At 37.7% G+C, this 25,875-nt stretch overlaps 1 protein-coding gene across 5 annotated transcripts in view; it reads right to left on the bottom strand.

Moving 5' to 3' along the window:
• HNRNPLL (heterogeneous nuclear ribonucleoprotein L like) overlaps positions 1-25,719 on the bottom strand; it is a 40,784-nt gene extending 15,065 nt beyond the window's left edge. For 3 of the 5 annotated variants that reach the window (XM_081312566.1, XM_081312565.1, XM_081312569.1), the window contains exons 1-7: positions 16,169-16,508; positions 12,136-12,254; positions 11,150-11,387; positions 9,300-9,385; positions 8,045-8,141; positions 7,886-7,958; positions 2,122-2,193 (exon numbers count right to left, since the gene is read on the bottom strand). In XM_081312566.1, coding sequence (XP_081168692.1) covers positions 2,122-2,193; positions 7,886-7,958; positions 8,045-8,141; positions 9,300-9,385; positions 11,150-11,387; positions 12,136-12,254; positions 16,169-16,348 — 865 coding nt within the window. In that variant the 5' untranslated portion in view covers positions 16,349-16,508. The other 2 variants (XM_081312567.1, XM_081312568.1) reach the window with 2 other exon arrangements.
• Between the last annotated feature and the right edge of the window lie 156 nt (positions 25,720-25,875).

Below are 25,875 nucleotides of genomic sequence, written 5' to 3'. Positions count from 1 at the left end.
AGGCATTTGACAAAGTAGACCACAATCTGCTACTTAGTAAGCTAGAAAAAAGTGGGATAGACAACACCACCATCAGATGGATCTGTAGCTGGCTGACAAACCATACTCAACGAGTAGTCCTCAATGATACTACTTCCACATGGAGAGAAGTAAGCAGTGGGGTACCACAAGGCCCAGTACTTAGGCCCAGTACTTTTCAGTATCTTCCTCAATGACTTAGATGGGGGAATAGAAGGGGAACTCATCAAATTAGCAGATGACATCAAAATGGCAGGAGTAGCCAACACTCCAGAAGACAAGCTCAGAAGTCAAAAAGATCTTGACAAACTGGAACAATGGGCCCTATCCAACAAAATGAGTTTTAATGTGGAAAAAAGCAAAGTTTTACATTTAGGCAGGAAAAATTTTTGAGACCTGGCTCAAAAACAGCAACTGTGAGACGGACCTTGGAGTCCCAGTGGACGATCACTTGACTATGAGCCAGCAGTGTGCAACAGCAGCCAAAAAAGCAATACAATCCTAGGTTATATATACAGAGGCATAGAATCAAGAACACGCAAAGTATTAGTACTGCTAATAAGACCTAGTAAGACCACACCTAGAATACTGCAACCAATTTTGGTCACCATACAATAAAAAAGATGTTGAGATGTTGGAAAAAGTTCAGAGAAGAGCAACTAAAACGATCAAAGGCCTAGAGACTAAAACATATGAAGAACAGCTGCAGGACTTGAATCTGGCCAGTCTAAAGAAAAGAAGAAATAGGGGTGACATGATAGTAGTATTCCAGTATTTGAGGGGCTGCCACAAAGAAGAGTGGGTCAAACTATTCTCAAAAGTACCAGAGGGCAAGATAAGAAACAAAGACTGGAAACTGACCAGAGAGAGAAGCAACCTGGAATTAAGGAGAAACTTCCCAACAGTGAGGACAATTAATCAGTGGAGCAACTTGCCTTCACAAATTGTGGGTGCTCCATCCCTGGAGATTTTTAAGAAGAGACTGGACAGTATAGGCTCTCCTGCTTGAGCAGGGGTCTGGACTATAAGACCTCCAAGGTCTCTTCCAGCTCTATTCAATTCTAGCCTAACTTGTGGGAGTGAATCTCGTACCCCAAATGAGATCACTCCCTTGCTCGTTAGGATGTGACTCGTTAAGTGAACATGAAGTATCTCAGGGTGGAGAAGGCCATGGAGGGCCTAGTGATGGAACAGGCCCCCAGGTCTTCCCAACCCACTAAGATACTTCCTGCTTCCCCCTCCTTTCCTGGTGCACCGGACTCACCTTGAAAAGATCTGTCTCCTCTGCCGCATTTTCTGCTGCCTCCTGGATCTGAGGCTGGGGGATGCTTCCGCGGCCCTCCGAAGGCCTGATCCAGGCGGTGGAGGCTTTCTCCAGGCTGCTGCCGCTCAGAAATGGGACATTGGAAGACCACGGAAGCATCCCCTGGCCACAGATCCAGGTGGTAGCGGCCTGGAAAAGGCCTCCGGTGCTTGAATTGGGCTGCCAGAAGGCTGCGGAAGCGTTCCCTGACTTCAGTTCCATTCTCTGATGCAGAGCACAGAGACCTAAAGTACCATGAGATTATGTGAGATCAGTAGTGTGTGATCTCGCCCCACTGATCTCGTGTGATCTTGCATTACTTTAGGCTTCCATTCTCTGTGAATGCACCGAAGGCCTGGAGCAGCCAAGAAAGCAAAGGACTTCGATCTTTGCAAGGTGAGTATTGAAGGCTTAGTGCTAGGGAGGCCCGGGTGGGAGTGGGGAGGGAGGGAATAACCAGGGTGAATATTGCACTGCCACTGAAGTCACTCGTAAGGGTGAACAATTGCCATGGTGCTGCAATATTCATAATTTCAGGACTTGCTCGTAAGCAGTAGGGGGCGCTTAGCGTGTAACTTCAAACGAGTGTTAAATGAGCGCTTGTAACTCGAGGATTACCTGTAATTTATAGATAAAAACATAAGGCAGGGAACTGTAACAAACTGAACAGCTGCTTTAACCTAAAAATAAAGATTATCCCTTCTATGTAGCAGTGAGAACAATTTTTTTCATGTGCTTTCAATATAAATCCCTAGAGATTTATGAATAATTTTTATGAAATTTATAAAAAAGGAACTTACCATAGCCATCATGTCTAAATGATGAGGGATGTTCTCCCAAAATAGCTTGCCTCTGTCGGCCTTTCCCTCTATCTAAAGAATAAGAGAGCATTGGTTTTTTAAAATAAAAAACCCTCTCAAAATATTGGGATTTTATCAATTAAAACAATATATGTGTTGATTAAATCTTAACAGCAACTCTGCTAGATCTGATCACATGTCCACCAGTCAAATATTATATTTCCAACAGTATGGTTAACCAGATATTTTTAAGGTTCTACATTTGAGTATTTTGGTCAGATAGTCATTTAGACTGACTTGTTCTAATACAAAAATACACCAGAATTATTGTTAGGACACCAGAAATATTGTTGTTATTAAAATCACATCCAGAAAGATTTGACATTTTAAACCTAAGAAAACTGTACAGGTGTCTTAACACTACAATTACTCTTGTAAAAATCAAGCTGTAAATGCAGTACTTTCGAAGGACAGTACCTGAATCACACTATTAGCTTCAACAGCAACATATTTTCAAAGAGGGCTTCTTTTCAAGAAGTTTCAGCATAATCCAACAACAACCTGTATTACACGGTTTCATAATCAGTTAACAGAGAGGATCATAATTTTTTAACATACATCAACAGCTATTAATGGGAAAGTGCTGAGAAAACTATACATCACTACACTATTATTATACAATCTATATTATAGTGCCAATAAAAATTGAACTTTTAACAATGAGAAGTTTTCAGCAAATTTCATTTATACAAGAATATAAAGTTAACCAAGGGGTCAACACTACTGGATGAAAGCAGCAATCGGTCAACATCTACTGCAATGGCATTTATCATTAATGTTTGCTGATTGTTTTATTACATAATTTGAAGTGTCAATATTTAATTGATTGTTAAGCTGTGAGAAATAAGAAACATCCGGCAAAGGTAGTGTTTATTTCAAGGGAAAAATATCTATGGGTTGATACTTATTCTACTAAAATCAGTAGGGGTTGAAAGCTCAGCTTTGATAATAAAAAATTAAAAGTTTGTTTCCAAGGTCCACAATTTTGTTAGGGCAACTTGTTGAAAATGAAAACATTAGATAAAAGTCCTCAAAACAAAAGTGAGGAAGAATATTTTTGTATATCAACTATAAACCTTTTACATGTATATTACTTTCACTTATTTTGGTAAAAGATGAATAAGTATGAAATAAGGAAAAATGCCTGCTAATAATATCCAGTTTAATATTTAACTGATATTGAGATACTGATATCAGAGAGCCGGTGGTTACGGCATTAGGCCACAAACCATGAGAACCATGAGTTCTAGTCCCACCTTAAGATACAAAGCCAGATGGATGACCGTGGGCCAGTCACTCTCTCAGCCTTAGGAAGCAGCTAATGGCAAACCAGTTCCAAAAAACCTTGTCAAGAAAATTGCAGGAACTAGGAAATTGCCACAAGTTAACAATGACTTGAAAGCACAAATAAATTGTTCATGACCACTATAAGAAATCTAGTAAAGAATCAAGACATGTGAATGTTGTATATAATACAATTAATTATTCTCAGGGATATCAAATAGGGCAAACTGAAAGATTCAATTAAAGAAAGTACATCAAAACGTAAGACCTTAACTGAAAAGAATGGGCTAAACTGGCTACAGAATATATTGGTAAACAGGTTTAAAAAAAGATTATAAATGTTATCATTGTACAGAGCACGGCAATTACTTTTTCCCTTATTTTAGATATATTTTTATTTGGCTTAGGCGTAATTGCATCCACCACCAATAATCTTCTTGTATATATAATTTTTAAAAATGATCATCCCTCAGAAATGCTGCGGTGGATTCTGTATCGAGCACTTCTAAGATCATTTCCAACTCTACGACTCATAAAACATAGCAATAAAAATCACAATTCTTATAAAACATCCACCAGATTTTATGTTCATGCTACAACTATGCAAAAAATCATTTAGAGAATTAAAAATAATTTTTAACCAACAACTGAAAAGGAAATATGAAAATATTCTCAGTTAAAAAAAATAAAGCTACGACTCTTGATAGCCATATAGACTTTAACTAAAAACAATAGAGAGGAAAATGCCACCCACAGGTACGTTTTATTTGTCTTGTACATATTTCTATGTAACTATAAAGTATGCATTGCAGTTGTATCAATATAGATAACAGGATCTATATTCAATACAACTGACAAGTTTTCAGCTAGCACATTTACATTAGGTTCCTCAATGTAATGCTGTAACACAATACTCTCGATGAAAAAAGGAAAGCCAAACCAGTTCAAATATTCAAAATTATCTGCTCAATGTAAAAAACAAAAAAACTCAAGTGTACTTGATTTCTGGTGATTTCATGCCCAAGAACATGTAGCTTTCTTGTTAACATTTTGGGGTTTTTTTTGTTCAGATTTGCAGCCTGGTCTAAACTGACAGATCCCTATCACAGTACTAAACCCACCAAGCTGCTTAGCTTCAAAGCCTAGACAAGATTAGCCAACTGTGCCAGAGAATTATAAGATTTCTTAAGTATTTCTGAAATAAGGTCAAGATATCAACGTAACAAAACATAAATAGTAATTAATACAGCCAAAAGCACTGGCTGAGAAGAGGAGAGGCACAAAAAGTAACCTGTTCCTGAGACACTTTCATCACCCTTCTCCTAAGATAATATTAAGAAACTGCCTCATTGTACTGATGAGCACTGTCCAAAATAAATGAGTGATTTTCCATACTGAGGAAGTTGCCCATTCACTGGCAATTGGTTTATTGCTCACATTATGTCAAGGATGTCAAACTGCCGGCCCATGGGCCGGATGTGTCATGCCAAAACCGTGCCTACCCCATTGCCAGCAATGGAAAAAAAGTCGCAATACGTCGTGACACAAAATGTGACGTTGTGTGTTTGACACCCCTGCATTATGTTCTCTGATGATTCATTAAAATTGATATAGGCAGTAGCTTTTATTAACTCTTAATTATAAGAATAAAAAGCTATAATTGTCTATAGAAAATACGGTGCAGGTTTTCCCATTACAATTTGAAAGTAATGCTACATACAGTCTTCAACCTGTGATTAACAATTGGAACTTAGTAATGAAATTCATTACTAAGCAATGCACTCATAAAGCAAGACATCATGTAACTGCATCTCTCAGCAACCCCACATTCCCAATTGCTGTTGTTAACTGAGAAACATAGGTGAAGCAGAGAGAGTCCAAGGTAAGGAGTGGGGTAGGGGAGGCCTGGCACAAGCCACACAAATGTTGGGGTGCTGCAATGTGGTGCAAAACTGCAGTTGTTCCTAGAAGTCTCAACCTGTCCCAGCAGCATGACACAAAGCTACTATGCCCCAGGAAGCCTTAGGCGCTCTAGCAGCACTTATGACAACAGGGGCATTGCAACTTCTCTCACCCACTCTCTCCATCTATACTCTTTGAGCTACACTGGACAGTGCAACTTGGAAGCATCAGCAACAGGGATGAAACTAAAGCGGAGGCCTCAGCCAGATACCATTGACTCCAGGCCTCTACGTCAACCCAGCACACAGCTGCAACCAAGAAATGTTGCCTCAAGCCCTACTCTGTGGCCAGCCAGCCCACCATCATTGTGCAAAGTTCCAGTTGCCTGCATACCCCTGTGCTTCACAGGTTCTGCCATGCCCAGCTAATCTTCGCCATTTTACTCCTAACGAGGCACACGCCCTAACTGTACTGTGTGCAAGGCTGATGCTAGCAGTTCCAGGCCTTCTCCCCAAGGGCATACGCTCCATTCTCACAATCCTTTGGAAATCTACCCTAGGTCTCACAAGAATGAATACATTATTTGGAGAATGGCAGAAACCCCATTCTTGCCCCAGTATCACCTTTGATGTGAGGTACAACTGCATAGAACAGCCAAAAGAGCATAAATGATGGGGAGACAGGTGGGTAGGGGAGTTGCAACAGGGCTACAGTCATAAGTGTGGGTGGGCTGCCAAGCACCCTAATTTTGGTCACATGACTATGGGGATGCTGCAACAACCATAATTTTGAGCATTGGCATCCATTTTTTCCAGTATCATCTTAATTTTAAACAGTCATTGAACAAATGGTTGCAAACTGAGAATTAGCTATGGTAATATTAATACTACTTCTTCCTGTCTGGAAATAGGAATCACCTGAATTAATTTTTAAACAACAAACTGCACATATTCAAATATATCTCACTGCTACATAAGCAAATCCACATTTGAGAATTGAAATGATGAAATTAAAAATAAGAAGCAGACCTTGCTATTCAAAGAAAACTCAAATGCCACACTAAACATCAATTTTTTGATACATCTGTTATTTTCCTTCAAGGAAAGATTTCTTATTTCTCACAGTTTCATTTACCAGGACAGGCCACAGTCCCTAAAAAGAATCTGAATTGAATGCGTGAACTTAATATCTTAAATAGTTATGTTATCTGGCAATTTGAAACAGAGTTTAAGTTTTACCATAGCATTGTGGTTGAATAATCTGCTAACCAATAGCATAGCCCCCTTATTAACTTTTTACAAATACTTAATTCTTCATTCCAAAGCCTACATTTTAATACTGTAGTACATTTCACAATCAAAGTACTATCTATAAAATGCAACTTTTAGATAAAACTTAAAGCCAAGATCTAATATTAATAGTACATTTTCACAGTCAAAATACCTAAAAAATCCAACCCTGTGGTAATTATTAAAAAGTCAAATCTTGATTCATGTTCAAAATTTGCTAAATACTCTACCTTGATAAGTTTCCCAACTTCCTGCTATTAATGCCTAAATTTTCAAGAAGTATATACAGCAAATTATACATGGCATTAGAAATTACAGAGAAGTACAGAATAAGATTTTTTTTACACTTTCATGCAGCTTTTTTTTTACTGATGCAAACAATGTACCTGCTATGCTTTGCAGTTAAAAAAAAGAATGAAATATACTTAAGGTAATGTAGTGAAACCTGAGGAACTTGCCTGACAGGTTGCTGCAAAATTTCAATTTATTTTTAAGCAATTATGATCCTTTAGACAACATTTACATTGGAAAACCTATCTTACATACAACCAAAACAATTACCACAATGTACAGGAGATAAACAAGACTTGGAATCTTCCATACTGTACTGCTTTGTTCTAGGGATATAAGACTGGAACCATATGCAAGCTGATTATAATGGGTACAGTCTACCATGATATTCATGACATGAAATCGGAAGTACTGTAAGTATCCTTCTTGACATGCTTGTGGTGATGGTGCATGCAGTATGCAGTCAAGGTGAATTGCAAGTCTGAGATTTTTCAGAGGGCCATTTGATGATGCCGATGTGGTGCATGATGAAGTGTAGAGTCAGCCTGCTGGAGTCCTCTATCCTTCTTAATGCCTTGTCCACCATATGGGAAAATTCCTTTCCATGGAGAAGCAGTGTGCAAGTTTGTAGTTTGTAAGGAAAAGTCTGCATCAGTGTCCTCTCCTCCAAAGAGTGAGAGCTGCTTGGAGAAATGCAAATCCTTGAACTGAAAACATGCTTGCATGTATGGGTTCCTTCTTGGCCTAAACAATTCAGTATACCACCAGGGGCCACTAAGGTTGAAAGTTATTCTTTTCCAGGATTACAAAGCTTTAACAAAAGTTCCACCAGCAATGTTTGGCTTGAAGTGACTACTGCATTAAAGAAACTGTCTGCATATGTGTTTATATATATATATATATATGTATATGGTAGATACAATTACCCAAACACTTACCTCGTCTGCCCAGATATGGCTTAGTATAATCCCAACTATCATTGTCATTTCGAATAACATTAAGTCGAGTTGGCTGTTAAAATACAAGCAAAACAGTGAATTTTAATAATTGCTTTTTCTGCTAGAAAATAGAGAGGCTTAAGAAGATATGAACTTTACCCTTGCATATTCAATTTTTAATGTACAGCATCCTGCATATATATCCGCTCCATTGAGTGCAGCTTTTGCTTTCTGAGCACAAAGAACTGATTCAAACATAAGACATGTTAAGGATCTTTAGTTAGTCTTTAAAACAAAGCAATTACAAGACAAAATATTTTAGAAAAGAACTCTGTAGCTGTGCCAGAAGTCACTCAGAATCCCATTAACTGAGGTACTGACAACAGTAAATCCAGATTTGCTGGTAGATTTCTTGTTGATTGCCAGGATTAAATAGTCTCAGTTGTTATCAATACCAAGAATGAAATGACATTCAGCCTACATTATATTGCTAAAGGAGACAGTCTGGGGTGGTTTTCTTTGTGAACAAACTAAGAGCTATATTCAGTGCTTTGCATTTCAGAATTCATAACTCCTTAAATGTATGTCTTTTGTATTTAACTTTGATTAGAAGATTGCCAAAAAAAATCTAATCAAGCCCTGTATTCCTGAAGTCCTCTCTTTTCTATTTTATACTTAAGGCATTCTTTGTTTCTGATTTATTTAAATACAATTCTTGGAGACAAATGTGAGGAAAGTCATAATCATTCTTCTAAGGGTAATTTTATGCATTATTTTTTTCATAAGCTGCAAGGCTAGCTCTACTTATTCAGGCCTACAAAGGCTCAGTTTGCATCCATCTCAATCTCACTGCCGATAGATGTCAGAATAAAATTGTTCTACAGAGCATTTAAGGAATAATTTATGGTTGTTATGTATGTCTACAGAGATTCATTCATCCAGGTCATGGTTGTCCCAAAGGTGCTTTTCCAAAAGGCAACTATATTTTCTTGGTTGTTTTTCTTTGAACACATTTCACTTTTTAACCAAGAAGCTTCAGTTCAGTTCAGTTCAGTTCAGAGAAAATATCAAGAAAGTCCTGTTGTCTTTTGGAAAAACACCTTTGGGCTGTTATTTACATTGCAGCTGGCACTGTTTTATTTTGTTTAATCTTTGGATTTTACGTTTTGGTTTTATTTGTCTGTACTGCGAGTTGTTCTAATTCAGTGGTTACATAAATATAAATGCAGAATAAACGAACAAGTAAATAAGCTTTCTGGTAAGTTCCTGTGCTATAGCATAACAATGCAGTAATAAAATTGGATAACAAAAATGTCTGCAATAGAACTGCCAGGCTCAGAGAGCACTAAGGACTCCACAGTTCAATCCTGAGCTACGTATATCTTCTTCTATTAGAAGAGTAATAAAAGGATATTCAACCATGGCTTGTATTCCATTTCTCTTGAATATGACAATACGTTGTACTTTCCCAACAGGATTGCATACTGTGTACAAGACATCCTACAAAACAGAGCAGCTGTTTTATCTTACAAGATTATTCAAAATGTTAACAAATAAAAATATATACAACTATTAAAAAGCCATTCTGACAAAAAAAAGTCAAAATACTGTAATGCAATTCAGAAAAGAAAGTTTAAATTCACTTTCACTATACATACTTCAAATATTTTACATGCTGCACTGGTAAGTTTGCAAAGTTAGTATGCCCAATAGTTGTACCATTTATAAAATAGAACAGAACAAAATGAAGGGAAAATAATTATTTCCTGTCCAAATTATGCTGAAAAATGTTGAACTAATCTATTATAACTTTTTCACTATTTATTTATTTACTTATTTTATATGCTGCGAATCTCACCTAGAGGCGACACCTTATAACCAAACAAAACCACAAAATAAAATTTTAAAAAGTTAAAATAATATTAACATTAAAATTGACTTAAAAATAACAAAGATGGCAAAGAAGGGAACAAAATGCATATGAGGAAGAGGTGGGGTCTTATCCCAGTCCATTAATCACCTCCAGTATGATACACACCATTGGGACCTTGTTTTGGCCTGGATTATGGAAACAAAGAGATTACAGGACCGTCCTTGGAAAAGTTACAAGATTTAAGTGGCAATAAGTTAAAAGTATATATATTTATACATAATGTCATGAGAACTGAATTCAACTCAAATTCAACAGAACTCTGCATCCAAGCAGTGTTCTAGCTCTCCTGAAATCTTTCCACAACTGTCTTCACTTCACATAATGAAATTGTATCCTTCACTGTGCACAAGAAATCTATGGTTCAGTTATTCATTTTAAATAATGTTAAAATGGGATTACATAATAAATATAGGTAGTTTTTCATCCACATTCTTCCTATATAGAAATGCAGTTATTTATTAACGTATGGAACTTATATACTGTTTCAATCATAATAATGAATCCAGTAATGAGAAGGACTCCTCAGTGCTCTCTGAGCTTGGTTGTTTGCATGCAGAAATTTCATTACCTGACTAGGTAACATCAACGCATTGATGATGTTATCTAGTTGGGTAATGAAATGTCTGCCAGTAAACAACCAGGTTCAGAAAACATCAAAGATTCCACAGTTCAATTCTGAGTCACATACGTTCACTTCCATGAGAAGGAAAATAAGACAAAAGGAAAAACAGCTTTCCATTCTAAATGTATATTAAATATTTACTTTGAAATCATTTAGCTTTGACTTTGGTAGAAAATAGTATGTTTACTTACAGAAACTTAAAACCATTGAGATTCATTAAGACTACTAAAATTACAAAAGTAACTAACAAAAACAGGAAATGAAATCTGAATAAAGAAAAGCATAAGATACTGAGAACTCTAATAAATAATATATTACGAGACGCCCTTAAACAGGAAACTATTTCATCACTATCTCTTTTCCCATGAGCTATAGGTTGCTTAAGTGGCTTGCAAAAACTGTAACAGGCAAAAAAAGGATTAATCGCTAATTTTATAGTTCAGCCAAATTATTTTCTACAACCAAAGTAATATTGCTGCGGCATAAATGAGACCATATTTTCCCAGTTTTACAGAACAAAATATACTAAAAAGAACACATACGTATATATGAGGATGTTTTCACATTCATTATAAACCAGAAGGAACACTCTGAGATCCTGCCAATGTAAAAAGTAGGCAGGGAGGCGCAAGCTTGCCACAAGCAAGCAGAGCATAGGACAATACAAAGCACCAAGGTAATTGAGATTTACGCTGTAAAGCAGACATACCACAGTAATTGGATATAAAGGATTCTGAATTGATAACAGCAGAACTTTGTTTCCACCAGATGGGTCATCAGTGTTTCCTGGACGAGTTATTCTTTTGCTTGTAGAGTAATTGAAAAATGCTTGCTGTCCTGCTATGTATACTGCCTCATCTGCTGCAAAAGTAACACACTTTTTGGCACTTTCAATATCCTCAAATTCTACCAAAGCTTGACGTTTAAATGGCATCATCATCACATAACTACAAGAAAAAAGCAACAAAACAACTAATTAGTTATTATAATTTAATTTAGCAATTAAGCTAAAGCAAAATTTATATAACTTAATATACAATTCTTACTGCCATATGCACAAAAAAGGCAATTTAATTTCTTAAAAGTCGAGTATAATGCAAACTATCAAATTAAAATTATATCTTTTAAATAACTATAAATAGCCTATTAAAATTTTGATCATGAACAATTTCGTATGTTCTTATTTCAAATTAGCTGCTATGAAACATATTTATAAAAAAGAATACATATAAAACATGTCTAAATTATTTCACACAGCTTGTCATGGAATATTTTTCACTAATCTGACAAAATCTGCGTATGTCTAGGAGCAAGGATCAGTGGATATGAATCACACTGGCTCAATACTCAGATTATGAAGAATTCCCCTAAGCATCTTGTTCTTTATTCAATTTAGAAAAATAATTCATTAAGGTTGCAAGCTCTACAGTTTTACATTATATCCAAACATGCCTTGATTTTGGATTCTTTAGAAATCATTGATCATAGCTTCATCATTCAAATGTAATGAAATTCTATTGGCTGGTTTGTGCATAATATTATGCCATAATGTGATGAACTATTTTTAACAGCTTGAGCTATGAAATTAGATCATTTCAACAAGCCATAAAAATTGTTTTAGCCTTTTATATAAATTCAGCCACAGCAAAATGCAGTTCCCCTTTATAACTTTTTTTAAAAAATCATTAAACCTACCATATAGTCCCAAATTTTTCAAGAGCTTCCACAAGGTCTGCTTCCACAACGGACTCACAAAGACCACGAACATGGACCACAGGAGAAACGGAAACTTTGTGATGACTGCCTCCTGCATCCTAATAAAAGCATTTTAAGTTTCTTTTTAAATCTTACTATAACAAATGTAATATTGTGACCTATGAAGTTACAAACTACTTTCATGTTTAACCTCATCTACTTATAACCTAAATATAAAACATTTTGTCTAAATTTACTTGTTATAACAGTACATTTTTTTCTAGCTCTAGCTTGAACGTTGGATACTTTTAGACTTGGCTTTTTCACAAGTAATGGCAATTCTAAATGTCCTTCTGAACATTAAAAAGAAAGAAGGGAAGGGAAAGGAAGGGAAGGGACTATGATATGAAAATCAATTTTAAACCACAATTTTACATTCCAACAAACTTTAGGTTATATAACTTTTCCAGTTTAGTGATTACAATTATAGATTGTTTTAATATAACTTGGAGAGAAGAACAACAAAGTTGTGAAAGACACAGGAAATTAATACACTCTAATTGCCAGAATACAGCCAGACTCTAAGCAGACAACTGGAGCCATTCAAAGACGAACAATTCTCTGCATTTCTTATTCAAAGAGGTAATCTGTAAAATAATATGTTTACAATAGCATCATATTAACTTAATTTATTACTGCCTGAAGGTCCATCACCAAAAATAAAATGGGTGATCTGATTGTCACTGAATGTTTTCCACTTTTATGAAACAATGCATTTATAAAATTAATAATTAAGATGTTATCAGAAGTTTAATCAAAGTATTCATATATATTAAATGAAAAATGAAAAAATGAATTAGCAGATAACTGTCTTTAGAACAGAACTATTTATGGATACAACTCTTAAGAAAATAGTTTTCAGTACATTTTTATTCTTTAAAATCTAAATGTGGGGGAAATTATATTTGTTTAAAATATATACAATATTTCAAGCCAAGAAATATTGAATTAGTTTTGAGATTTGTTCTCTGAAACTAGAAATGTTAGTTCAGATAATGTACTAACTAAACTATGGATAGATCTATTTTATTAGCTGCATTTGCTCAACAAAACAAGTGAATGGAAATAATGCTTATTTGTAGATAAGCCATATTAATTTTAATTTTCAAATAATTTTTGAATTAAAATTGTTTGAATTATTTATATATTTCATTACTATCAACTAAACTACACCATGAAACAATTTTATGTATGTAAGAAATAAATTTACATCAACAGACTTATGCTTTCAGACATTGCTCTTCTTATTATAAATACTTGTCTAATTATACTGTACCTGCAAGATGGGCAAGATAGCTTATGTGTGGAATTATGCAGCTAACATATATTTGTACTCCTTTCCTGCAGTTTCTTCACTACAACAATACTGTACATGTTTGAAACGTATCTAGTGATTTGTCCTATTCAATTATTGCTTGATAATATACAAATACTGTACCCTGGCATTCTATGATTCAGGCTAGTGTACATATCCCAATAAGAGGGCCATTTCTGACAGTGAAGCATTAAAATTAATTCCCTACCTATCCTCAGTTTTCTTGGGCTCCAAGATCACTGCAGATGGGGACTGCAGCCAAGAAATTAAAAGAAGCTTGCTCCTGGGGAGGAAAGCTATGGCAAATCTAGACAGCATACTAAAAAGCAGAGATGTCACCCTGCCAACAAAAGTGCATATAGTCAAGGCTATGGTTTTCCCAGTTGTGAAAGCTGGACCATAAGAAAGGCTGAGCGCCAAAGAATTGAAGCCTTTGAACTATGGTGCTGGAGAAGACTCCTGCGAGTCCCCTGGACTGCAAGGTGATCAAACCGCTCAGTCCTAGAGGAGATCAACCCTGACTGCTCTTTAGAAGGCCAGATCCTGAAGCTAAAACTCAAATACTTTGGCCACCTAATGAGAAGGAAGGACTCACTGGAGAAGAGCCTAATGCGGGGAAAGATTGAGGGCAAGAGAAGAAAGGGACGACAGAGAATGAGGTGGCTGGATGGAGTCACTGAAGCAGTAGGCGTGAGCTTAAATGGACTCCAGAAGATGGTAGAGGACAGGAAGGCCTGCAGGAACGTTGTCCATGGGGTCTCGATGGGTTGGACACGACTTCGTAACTAACAACAACAATCCTCAATTTCTGAGAATTTCTCCTTAGAATGGCTTATTATTCTTGCTAATGTTTCCCATAAACAAACTGACAAGAGATAAAGCAGTTCCTGAATTCTTTCCAGAACCTGTACTAGCAGTGGCCATGCTGTATTTCCTTCTGAATTATAATGTAACATGTTGCATATGCATGTCCCCTCTTTCCTTGTTTTGCACCTATAAATGTGAGTACTGGGAGTATGAGATAAACTGAATGTTCAGCTCTGGATCCCAGGACAAGGGGAGGGAGGAACATTTTAATCAAACTGTTCAGCTGCTTTTGCCATAGCAATGCACTGGAAGGATTTTTTCAGAATCTTCTTCAACAGCCCTAGGATGGATCTGGATCCTTTTCAACTAGCTCTTTCTCTTGCTGACTCCCCTCCAAAATACCAAATTATGACCTGTTTTATTTTGTTTTTGAGTAGTTAACTCTAGTTGATGAACAAAATTTCAAGCCCCTTTCTGCTGAGTTAAAAACTGTAAAAATGAAAAGTGATAAAATCTGTAGTCTCAACAACATAATAACGACCAGGTTGTGAGAATTCTAGCTAATTGTAGTTCAATCAGTAACCCATGAATAAGCAAGCCATATGGCAGAATGATGAACAGAACAAACCTACTGCAGACCAAGGCTTTTAAATAAAATTGTAAAATATTTTGCAGTTGAAATGTCTAATTTGAAATCTGAAACAGCCAGCCTGACCTGCAGAATTCTAACATGATCCCAATTACTTCAGGTATTATTTCCAAGGTCAAATATGCAGAGCTGTCTGTTTCTGGGATCACAGCACTTCCCATACTTTATAGCCAAAACAGTATGGATATAATATAATGCATTTTGAAGTTGAAGTGTTCAGTATAGGCACAGTTGTAGCTCATCTGAGCCACTGACTTGAATGGCTCTGCTGTAAGCACTATTATCACTGCTTTATTTATAAGTATGACGTGTATATACCGACAAAATAAATATATTCTCTGTACAATAATTGCAGGAAAAGATGAAGAACTCCAAACGACTGTAATATATTCTTGTCCTAATCTGTTATTCTTACATCCCACAAGAGTAGAGTCCCACAACCGTAGTACAAAGCTTACTTAGAAGACTGAAAATACAACTCCAACAACAAAGGGGAAAAAGACTGCAAGAGTTATCGGCTTCCAATTCACAACTCTCTTCCCTTCTTGAGATGAACGAGGGAAGGAAAACAAACCTGGCAGAAGACGATATGCTACTGAGTCCAGGATTCCTTGTCAGAACAAAGAAAAAAAATCACAGCTTTTCATCTCCCTACAATTTGAAAGCGACGGTGAACATTTATGTTACGATGCAAGTTCCCAATTTGTGGGACGCCAAGAGACCGTAAAGGATTTAAAGATGTTCAGCTTGTGAATCCGCTTAGGCTTAGGACAGGGGTCTTCAAACTTGGCCCTTTTATGACTTGTGGACTTCAACTCCCAGAATTCCTCAGCCAGCTTTGCTGGCTGAGGAATTCTGGGAGTTGAAGTCCACAAGTCATAAAAGGGCCAAGTTTGAAGACCCCTGGCTTAGGATATGCAAGGGGAATTCGGAAAGAAAGCCTACCCGGATTCTCAAAAATCAAGATGGAATATACCGTAGTTAAAGACTTCCCACCGTCAATGCACGGCTGATCAGGATCTTAAAAAAAAACAAACCTAGCCTTTTAAAGATGCGTTAAATCCCGGGCCAGGACTTCCACAGGCTCCTCAACGAACACCAACATCACCCCGCTCTCCCCTGAATTGGGCGACCCCGAGTAAACCCGTAAGCTGGACAGCCGGCGAGCGACGGGAACAAAAAAAGGCGCCCGCTTTCCTCACCCCTCCGGAGAAGCCCCCTGCGCGAGGGGCGGCCTTTTCCCGGCGGCTCTCGGCCTCCTCTGCCCCATACTCGATCTCCCCCTCTTCGGCCGCGGCGCTGGGTTTCAGCCGCTTGGCCTGGCTCTCGTACGCGCCGTCCTCCTCCTCCTCGTACTGTTCCCCAGAGGACGGGGAAGACATGGCGGCGGCGGCGGCTGCTTTTGCGAAGGGATGCGTGTGCAGGGCGCACAACCGGCGCGCGAAAGAAAGGAAGAAAAAAAAAAGCGAAAAGATCGGTTAAGGCCTGCCAGAGAGACGCCCCGGCACGATAAAAGACCAGACCACACTACAGCGACTAACGTTTACCCACACAAATCTAAGCAACGCGGAGGACGACCGGTAAAGGTCCCTCCTCAAGATAGGGCCGAGTTTTAAGTTTGCACGTCGTGATTGGCTGGAGGAGAAGCTTCTCAGAAGCGCCTCAACGTGCGAGTGGAGATTTGGAACGCTTATCACGCCCAGACTATAAAGACCTCCCCTTTTTCCCCCCCTATGTAGGTTCTGTTCTGCGTTTCCGAACCGGCTATCGCGATCCGTTCAAGGGAAGCGCGGCCAGGCGTGCTTTTGTTATCGCCCCCCCCTTTTGTTTGTGTGTGTGTATGTACGTGTGTACACACACATACACACATGTAATGTGTTTTGCCAAATAGGCGAGGCTGGAGCAATAAGATTTGTTTTTCAGAAAGGTCACTTGGAAGTCAAAGATTTTTATATATTTTTTTACAATGCCTTCAACAGGCAGCATTGTTGTTTTGCACTTTTTTTTTTTAGTGAGAGGCCCAGAAAATGTTGTTGGCCAAATTCGGGAATATCAGTCATGTTGAATGTGGTTACATCCAGATAAACCTAAGTACTGTATGTAGGCTTACAATTTCAAATAATGCTGAAGGGGTAACAAGCGAGGTGGAAAAGCTGCTGGTTCATCATAGACTTCAGGGACAAGCAATTTTAAAAATGGGCAAGCCACAGTTTTCCCTGTAAGCAGCCTGATGTGCCAACGGGGTTTTGAGCACTGATCATAAGGCTGCAAGTCTCTGTGTACAGTAATCAAATAAGTACTGCAATTCTGTGAATTGTGAAAGGATTTGATATCTTGTTCTTTTCCTCCCTGTATTATTTCCCCTTCAAAATCATTCTGAGTAGTGATCCATATGTCCTATTTTATCTCAGCTCCAGTTATAGTCAGCTAACTGCAAATTATCCTCAGCTTGTCTCCAGCCAAAGGCAACGGTCTATCTTGTCTTATTCTACCTTAAGAACAGTGCTTTCCTAGTTCTGCTGGCCCAAGCAGTGCTCTATGCCTGCTGTTCTTCATTTCTTTAAGGCAAAGGTTTCTATTTCAACTGAATACCATGCAATATGGCAGGACTATATTTCCCCTGCACTCACTGATTTCTGTCCTTCCTGACCATTTCATCTTGGTACTGGGCTGCCTGTTCTTTTTTAAGCAGGCCTGATCTTCCCAGCAGACCAATGAAAAACTGGATCTTTTTTTTCTTTGAACAGGTTTATCCATAGAATGCTACAAGGATTTTTTTAATCAAATGAAACTGACAAACGTCAGCCAATATCTCCTTCTAGACTAAATAATAGACACAAAGTAAATCACCTTTCCCTTTCTAGTCTATCAGAAGATGCTTCAAGTGGATGGGGACTCTTACAATAAAAGCTCCATCAACAAAATCATATGTCTTCAAAGACACCCCCCACATACAGAGAGAGAAAGAAAAATCACTGGTATTTATTTTCCTGTATGAGTGGGAAAGTAAGAAACGGAGGATACCATCAATCAGAGATCATGGTAACTGTTTTCAGGACAACTGCCCAGCATCATTGCCAGAACTGAAGAATTACTGAAGTCTGGATAGCATTTTTCTTAAGCAAGCTTCATTTTAAGTTAGGTGTTTGTGTGTCAAAACAATCAAGATGATGAGTACAACTGAATGCAATTAAAGCCACATCCATTTTTAACATGTATTGCACAAATCACACCAACATAAAAGGAAAGGAACTTCAATTGTGTGACTATACTCTCCATCTTAACTTCTTTGACCACTTCCTTTCTATGGATGCCCCTGATTCTCATTTCCAGGTTATATAGAACAGCCCTAATGAATTCCTCATTAATTTTGCACAGATTGGTTACTATAATAATAACAAAGTTGGAAAGGACCTTGGAGGTCATCTAGTCCAACGCCTCACTCAGGCAGGAAACCCTACACCAGACATGTCAAACTTGTGATGTCACGTGACGTCACACAAGTTATCGGGATGTTTTTGCCATTGTCAGCAATGGGGTGGGTGTGACTTCCGGATGATGCATCCTGCCAGCGGGCTGGCAGTTTGACACCCCTGCCCTGTACCATTTCAGACAAATGGCTGTCCAGTCTCTTCTTAAAAATTTCCAGTGTTAGAGCATTCACAGCTTCTGGAGGCAGATTGTTCCACTGATTAATTGTTCTAACTGTCAGGAAATTTCTCCTTTGTTCTAGGTTGCTTCTCTCCTTGATTAGTTTCCATCCATTGCTTCTTGTCCTGCCTTCAGGCGCTTAGGAGAATAGCTTGACTCCCTCTTCCTTGTGGTAACCCCTGTGGCAACTTATGATAGTTCTGTTGGCAGATGCTGTTTAAACAGTAAAACAACTGATTATAACCTAAAAATCTTCCTTTCTCCAGTATTAGGATTAATGTGTGGTTAGATCTTCCATTTTCTCACCAATATCTTGTTTTTTAATTTTATTAATATTTTAGTCTAATTAAACTTTTAATTTTTTAAATTTCACTTTCATCTTTTAATTGCATTTTAAAAAGGTATTGTTGTAGTGTAAAATTTTCTGCTAGGTCAACAGAGCTACTTTTATTTTTTTTAGTAAGTAATGAAGATGGGGATATAACTAAGCAAGATTAAGTGGCATCTTCAGATTGAAGATTTTTGTTATTTAAATTGACATATTAAAAATCATACATTATTATTTTACTATGGGTGCAGCTATTGTTTGCATTTTTCAAGCTGTTCTGGAGATAGGAAAATCGTGGTTTAGTGGGCAGAGCTCCCTGTGTTGTATTCGTTTAGTATTAGAAAAGGAAATATTTATATTGTTTTATTTGATATGACTTTTTCAAAGTTTTCATTCCATATTATTATACAAGTAGTGTTTGACTTATGACTAGTCGATTAGCAACTGAAGTTACAATGGAGCCCTCCCAAAAAGGTACTTATGACCTGGTTCTAAAGTTCTGATGGCTATCTCCCCAGTTACATGACCACAGTTTGAGCACTCGGCTACTATGATTTACAATAATTTTGCCAAAAATTAGCATTTTCTTCTAGTTTCCCACAAAAATGCCCCATAGCAAACAATGAGTTCACTCATGGCATTCACTTAACAACTGCTACAAAAAAGGTTGTAACACTGGGTCAGTTATATGGGTGACCTGCTTTATGGCTGTCATGACTTACAACTGTAGTTGTCAGACTCAATTATGGCCATAAGTCAAGGACTACCTGTAATGGTATTCTGTTGAAAATGACAATAACAAAAGATTTATGCTAAAATGTCTGTTTGTATCCCACTCAAACAAAGTATTACAACTTCTTAATAATAAAAATACACATCTTATAAACATCAATTATTGATAGAGCAGAATATTTGTAGCTCAGGATTGAACTGTGGGATCCTTGGTTGTTTTCTTGCAGATGTTTCATTACCCAAAAGGAGTGGGATTTGCTCTCTTTGTATATACTAGTGACTTGTGTTGTCAGTGTTAGTGGGACTTTTCCTGGTGGTTTCTTGATAGGGCTGTTGTTTGCTGTTAGCTTGTTTGCCTGAGTTGGTTAATTAAGGTATTTTTTATTTTTTCATTGTTGATCTAGTATTATTCTTGGTATTAATCTCTACTTATCTGTTGATTGCTGATGGAGGAGGTGTTTTGGTTTTTTGTTTTCCTTTTTTTGGCTTTTTGATTATCTCTTTGGAATTGTATGCAGATGTTTATCTATATGTATCTGTTGTGGCTGATTTGTCTGAGTGCCAGACTTCCAAAAATTCTCTAGTGTTTTTTTTTTGGACTTGGCTTGGTCTGGGATGCTTACAATTTCCCAGTTGAAACTATGGTTAAATCTGTCCAATTATTTTAAGATTACAGAGTTTTCATCACGTTTTCTGACTACTAGCAATTGGTAATATACCTATTACAATAGATAAAAAAAATCACTGATGCTGAACAGTCCCCGAAGGCATGCTGGACCAGTAGATTTTCACTGAAAGGCTGTCATTGAAGGAGCTAATCTAATTAGCACCATGATGAAAAAGCAGCTCTTCCTAGCTTTCCTTCATAAAATTGGGAGACCAAGAATAGCTTCTCCAAGGAGGAGCTCCTTAGACATATGAACTCAAGAAGTCCTGCAGGAATCCTGGTGCCAAACTCGCATTCAATTTTATTAGTACAAACCAGCACATAGATTTGCACCATGAAACCTATTGCTGACCTGCACAAGGTATGCAAAATAAGTATAAAATGATGAACAACAAATCCCAGTTAACAATTTGAACCAACTTCTGTTTCTAGGTGATTATCAAAAGGAGTCCTATGCAGAGCTCATTGCAAATCAAATGATTACAAAACATGAATAACCAAGTCTTCCCAGTCCAACAATTGAAGCATCAGTTGAAACTGGGCCAAAGCCCTCCTGCCATGACTTCCACCTGTGAGTCAAATGACCCAAATTATAAACCTGCTCCCACAGAGATAGTGCCATTCCTTCAAGGGGCAGCACTGGTGTACAAAGAGCAACTGGCTTTAGTTCAATTGTAGGATATTTTGTCCCACTGGACTGAACACACATTAGGACCAATATATGTAGAATAGTCCAAAATATAAGATCCTTCTTCCTACTTTTGCTTAAAGTTTAGTATCTCTACATAGGTTTTGGGATTCTATTTTGCTGCATAACTTAATTATGACTGTACCCCCTTGTAGATATAACATGTTTAAAAGTTCAGTTATAATTCATTACTGGACAAGGTGAATGAATATACTTCTAGTCCCAAAGAGTTTTACTGTGGCAGGTTCCTAACATCCACTGTTCTTAGGGAGGAAAAGAATAAAAGCTTATGCTATATACTTAAATATAAACTTAGGCATTTTTCAGAGTAAAAATTAATTCCAAATTAATAAGTAATAGAAATATCTTATCTTGTATTTGAGGTGTTGTTTCCATTATAAAGGTATTTTCCTGAATTGCATTATTCAAGTGGTTTGGGGTTTCACATATGGTTTCACCTCATTACATGCTGGTTTAAAGGAAATGTCTGCACTCAAGCATAACCACACTTGCTGAAGTAATGTTTCCTCCAACAACCAGCACAACAACAAAATCTAAGTATCTGACAAACTTGAATTTGTCCAAACTATACTGCTACCCAGAGTTCTTTGGAATGGGCAGGTGAGAAATGCTATTAATAAATAAATAAACACCAATAGTCAAGGTGATGGTAAAAAAGTCCTCTATTTTTGGTAACTACATAAATACAATTGTGCAATTTTCTTGGCACCAAGACAAACATGGCTTGCTAATGCCTTCAGCATGTTATTTATTTCCAGAAGAGGCCTATTGCTCTAGTACAGGGGTGTCAAACTGCTGGCCCGCAGGCCAGATGCGTCACGCCGAAGCTGCGCTCACCCCATTGCTGGCAATGGCAAAACTGTTCCAATATGTTGCGCAACATCATGTGACATCACGAGTTTGACATGTCTGCTCTAGTTTTTTCAGTAGTTCCATCATATATGTAATTAACTTGCATCCTCTTAAGTCTATAAGTTCCTTAAGGGGGCAGACAATTCTGTATCTTGTATATTAATCTGCATGATACTATAGCACATTTTTTATTAAGAAAATTTATGTAATTACCTAGCTCGCTCATGGTGACTTTGGGAGGCTTACAAAGATAAAATCCAATGCGGAAACCTCCCCACCCCACCCCACAACACTCCATATTACTCAGAACACTCCAGGCTCATTATTAGAATATGTCTTCAGGGCCTTTCAAGAGTGTCACAGTGGAGGCCAATATTGATCCTGCAGGAAGGAAGGAGCCACCACAGAGAAGGCCCTTCTTTGTCTCACTAGATGGACCTCCTTTAAGAGAGGGGACTCATAACATTCCCTGCATCCCTGCTCTGGTGCATCAGGTAAATAACCTGGTCCCAAGCCAGGTAGGGCTTTGAAGATGACAACCATCACTTTGAATTGGAACCAGAAGTACATTGGCAGCCAATAAAAGCTCCTTCAAGAGAGCTGATACTTGTGCAAATCTAGGTTTGCACAAAACATGTGGGCTGCCACATTTTGAACCAATTGAAACTTCTGGATACTGGATTTTCAACAATATAGACTTTTTGCCAAAGATGCAGATTGCCCCGTTTAATTTTACTGCAGGTGTTTAATTTTTGAGCTCTGAAAGTGTTGTGTTCTGAGATGTTGGGGGCATTGACGAGGCGAAGGTGAAAGTAACAACATTTATTAGGTTAACACAGAAGCGGCTGTAACAGCGGCTTTGATATCTATACGGACCGCCGATAGGCGGCGGCCAATCAAATTAAAGCTAGTTTCCTGCCCAAAACACAAACTTACAATACTGTAGACCAGACATGTCAAACACAAGGCCCGGGGGCCAGATCCGGCCCACAAAGTGGTTTCATGTGGCCCTCGAAGCCATCCTGGAAACAGTGAGGGAACGGTCCCCGCTGCCTTGGCCCTGGCCCAGAGACCCTCCTTCTGCTAGAGATCCCCAGATCTGTCCCACTCCTGCCCAGGCCCCCATAGGCACCCTTGATGCCAATGATGTAGAGCTGGCCATGCCTACCCAGTAGGCCATACACACTCCAGCTGCACCCACCCAGTAGGCTGTGCCCACCCTGGCCATACCCACCCGGCCCCCCGAGGGCAACCACAATGCTGATGTGGCCCTCAATGAAATTGAGTTTGACACCCCTGCTGTAGACAGACAGTTAAGAGTTTAAACGAATACAGCAGTTACCCCTTTATAACTGCTCATATCAATTCACATCAATACATAACAGACAGATATCCATATATGGGGAAAAAATCAGCATGAACAAGTACATGTATGATCTTCTTAGATTAAGAACAATCTGGTGAGACTCCTTTTGGAATGAACTAGATGAGAATGTTAATTATATAGGAGATAGAAAATCTGCACAAATTCTGTATCACATTTTAAAATCTAAAATGACACAATAAAGATGCTGGTCAATAAAACTATTTTTAGTTTCAGCTGCTCATACGTAATAGACCACAAGCCAATACAGCACTGAATTGCTTTTTAAATCATTTGCTGAGTGGTTAACACAAGCAATTTTCTACATGTTACAACAAGTTCTTGAAAAAGCAAATGCAGTTCTTCAAGGTACATTAATTTATGCGAAAGGTCATTATCTCTGTTACTATGCAGCAAGGAGAATTTTAAAAAGATCATTATCTTCTGCATTCCATTTGTATAACACACACATACACAAACACACAAATGAATAGAAATAGGCAATCATTTTTAAGAGATCTGAAGTAGTTTTGGGAGAGATTTCATATATCCAGTGACATACAGACATAAGGCTAGAAACTGGGAGACTCTGATTCTAGTCCTGGTTTAGGCATCAAGCCAGCTGGGTAACCGTGGGCCAATCATGATCTCTCAGCCCTAAGAAGGAACAATGGCAAATTAACTTCCAAAATCTTGTCAAGAAAACTGTAGGACTTGTCCAAGCAATCATCAAGAGTCTATACTGACTCAAAAGCACCAAAAGAAAAAAAATATTTAAAAAGCAGATAAACAGATATATCCAGTATTGTGGCTCACAAGTAAGATTTCAGTCAGGTTCAGCAAAAAAAGCACATCAATTCTATTTTCCAATTCAATATATTTCCTAAAGAATCTAGCAGAAAAACCACATACATATTCACTTGCTACAGTATTTTAAAATAGTTGCTAATTAATTATTTTAGAGAAAATTGTTTTAATCTGTCTCTGAAGCTTTGTACAAAACCAATTTCCATCTTTAACTCTGCAGCCTGGCTTGTCAGCTCTGACAGTGCTATATCTGTTGTGACTGTGAATTTAACCTTTTAATTTCTGGAACATAAGAGACTAAAAAAGCAGCAAATGCTATCTTTATTTGTTTTTGTTGTTTTAGTTTTGCATGATTGTTTTATATTTTTACTGGATTTGTACTTTGCTCATATGACTAGTAATGGAATCATCTAGAGAAGCAATAAACAAAAATGACAGGTGAATTTAGTGAGTTAAATCCAAATTTCTACATACTATATTTAAAACAGACTTGTGATCAAGACACTTTGACTACTGTTTGGGCCAGACGTTCATTTTATCATAAAGTATACTCATTTTATTTATTTATATCCTGGAGAAAATCCATCTATATAGTTAAGAGTTGATACAGACTTAATATATCCTCTTCATCAACATCATCATCACATCATGTCGAGACTCTAGAAAGGGTACAGAGAAGAGCAACAAAGATGATTAGGGGGCTGGAGGCCAAAACATATAGGGAACGGTTGCTGGAATTGGGTATGTGTAGTTTAATGAAGAGAAGGGCGAGGGGTGACACGATAGCAGTGTTCCAATATCTCAGGGGCTACCACAAAGAAGAGGGAGTCAAGCTATTCTCCAAAGCACCTGAAAGCAGGACAAGAAGCAACGGATGGAAACTAGTCAAGGAGAGAAGCAACCTAGAACTAAGGAGAAACTTCCTGACAGTTAGAACAATTAACCAGTGGAACAACCTGCCTCCAGAGGTGGTGAATGCTCCAACACTGGAGGTTTTTAAGAAGAGACTGTACAGCCACTTGCCTGAAATGGTATAAGGTTTCCTGCCTGAGCAGGGGGTTGGACTAGATGACCTCCAAGGTCCCTTCCAACTTCTTCTTCTTCTTCTTCTTCTTCTTCTTCTTCTTCTTATTATTATTATTATTATTATTATTATTATTATTATTATTATTAATTATTATTATTATTATTTATTTATTTATTTTTTCTTAATTTTCTCCTCCATGATCATATGACTGAATGAATGCAAATATTGGCCGAAGATCTGGAATTTCCAGACACCAGACAAAAGAGGTTTGAATTTTTTGGAATTCAAAAAATTAAAATAGCCCTTTCACTCCTGATGAATGCAGCCCCAAACATAAATACCCTATAATAAAAAATGAAAATTATTTAATTTCTCACTTGATAGCTGTGTTAAGTGATCGATATCCTTCTTTCTCGTTCTAAACGCGCAAAACTATTTTATTCTACTTTCAAAATACCACTTTTTCATCTGAGTAGACCAGGCTTCTACGTAGCAGTGCTAAGAAACTACGAGTTCCATCTTGCAATTCTTCAGTTTTTATCGCGACATTCTCTCGGTTTTCCGCTCTCCACCTTGTAGTTGAATTCTCACCTCCGCAAATGCGTACCGGACGCTATTTAGTTTTCGAATTATATATTTTGCCTCGCAAACGTGTTAGGAGAGGGGCGTGAACGTTTTGCTGAAAACAAAGAGACCGAGGAAACGTGGTGGTCGGATTGTTCTCTTCCTGTTTACTCTGCATAGCTGGCTCAGGAATTCTGGGAGTTGAAGTC

The sequence above is a fragment of the Vipera berus genome (assembly GCF_964194415.1).
Source record: "Vipera berus genome assembly, chromosome: 1".
NCBI classification, from domain to species: domain Eukaryota; kingdom Metazoa; phylum Chordata; class Lepidosauria; order Squamata; family Viperidae; genus Vipera; species Vipera berus.
The sequence above is the reverse complement of the archived record's forward strand: the minus strand, read 5'-3'. Positions and strand labels throughout refer to the sequence as shown.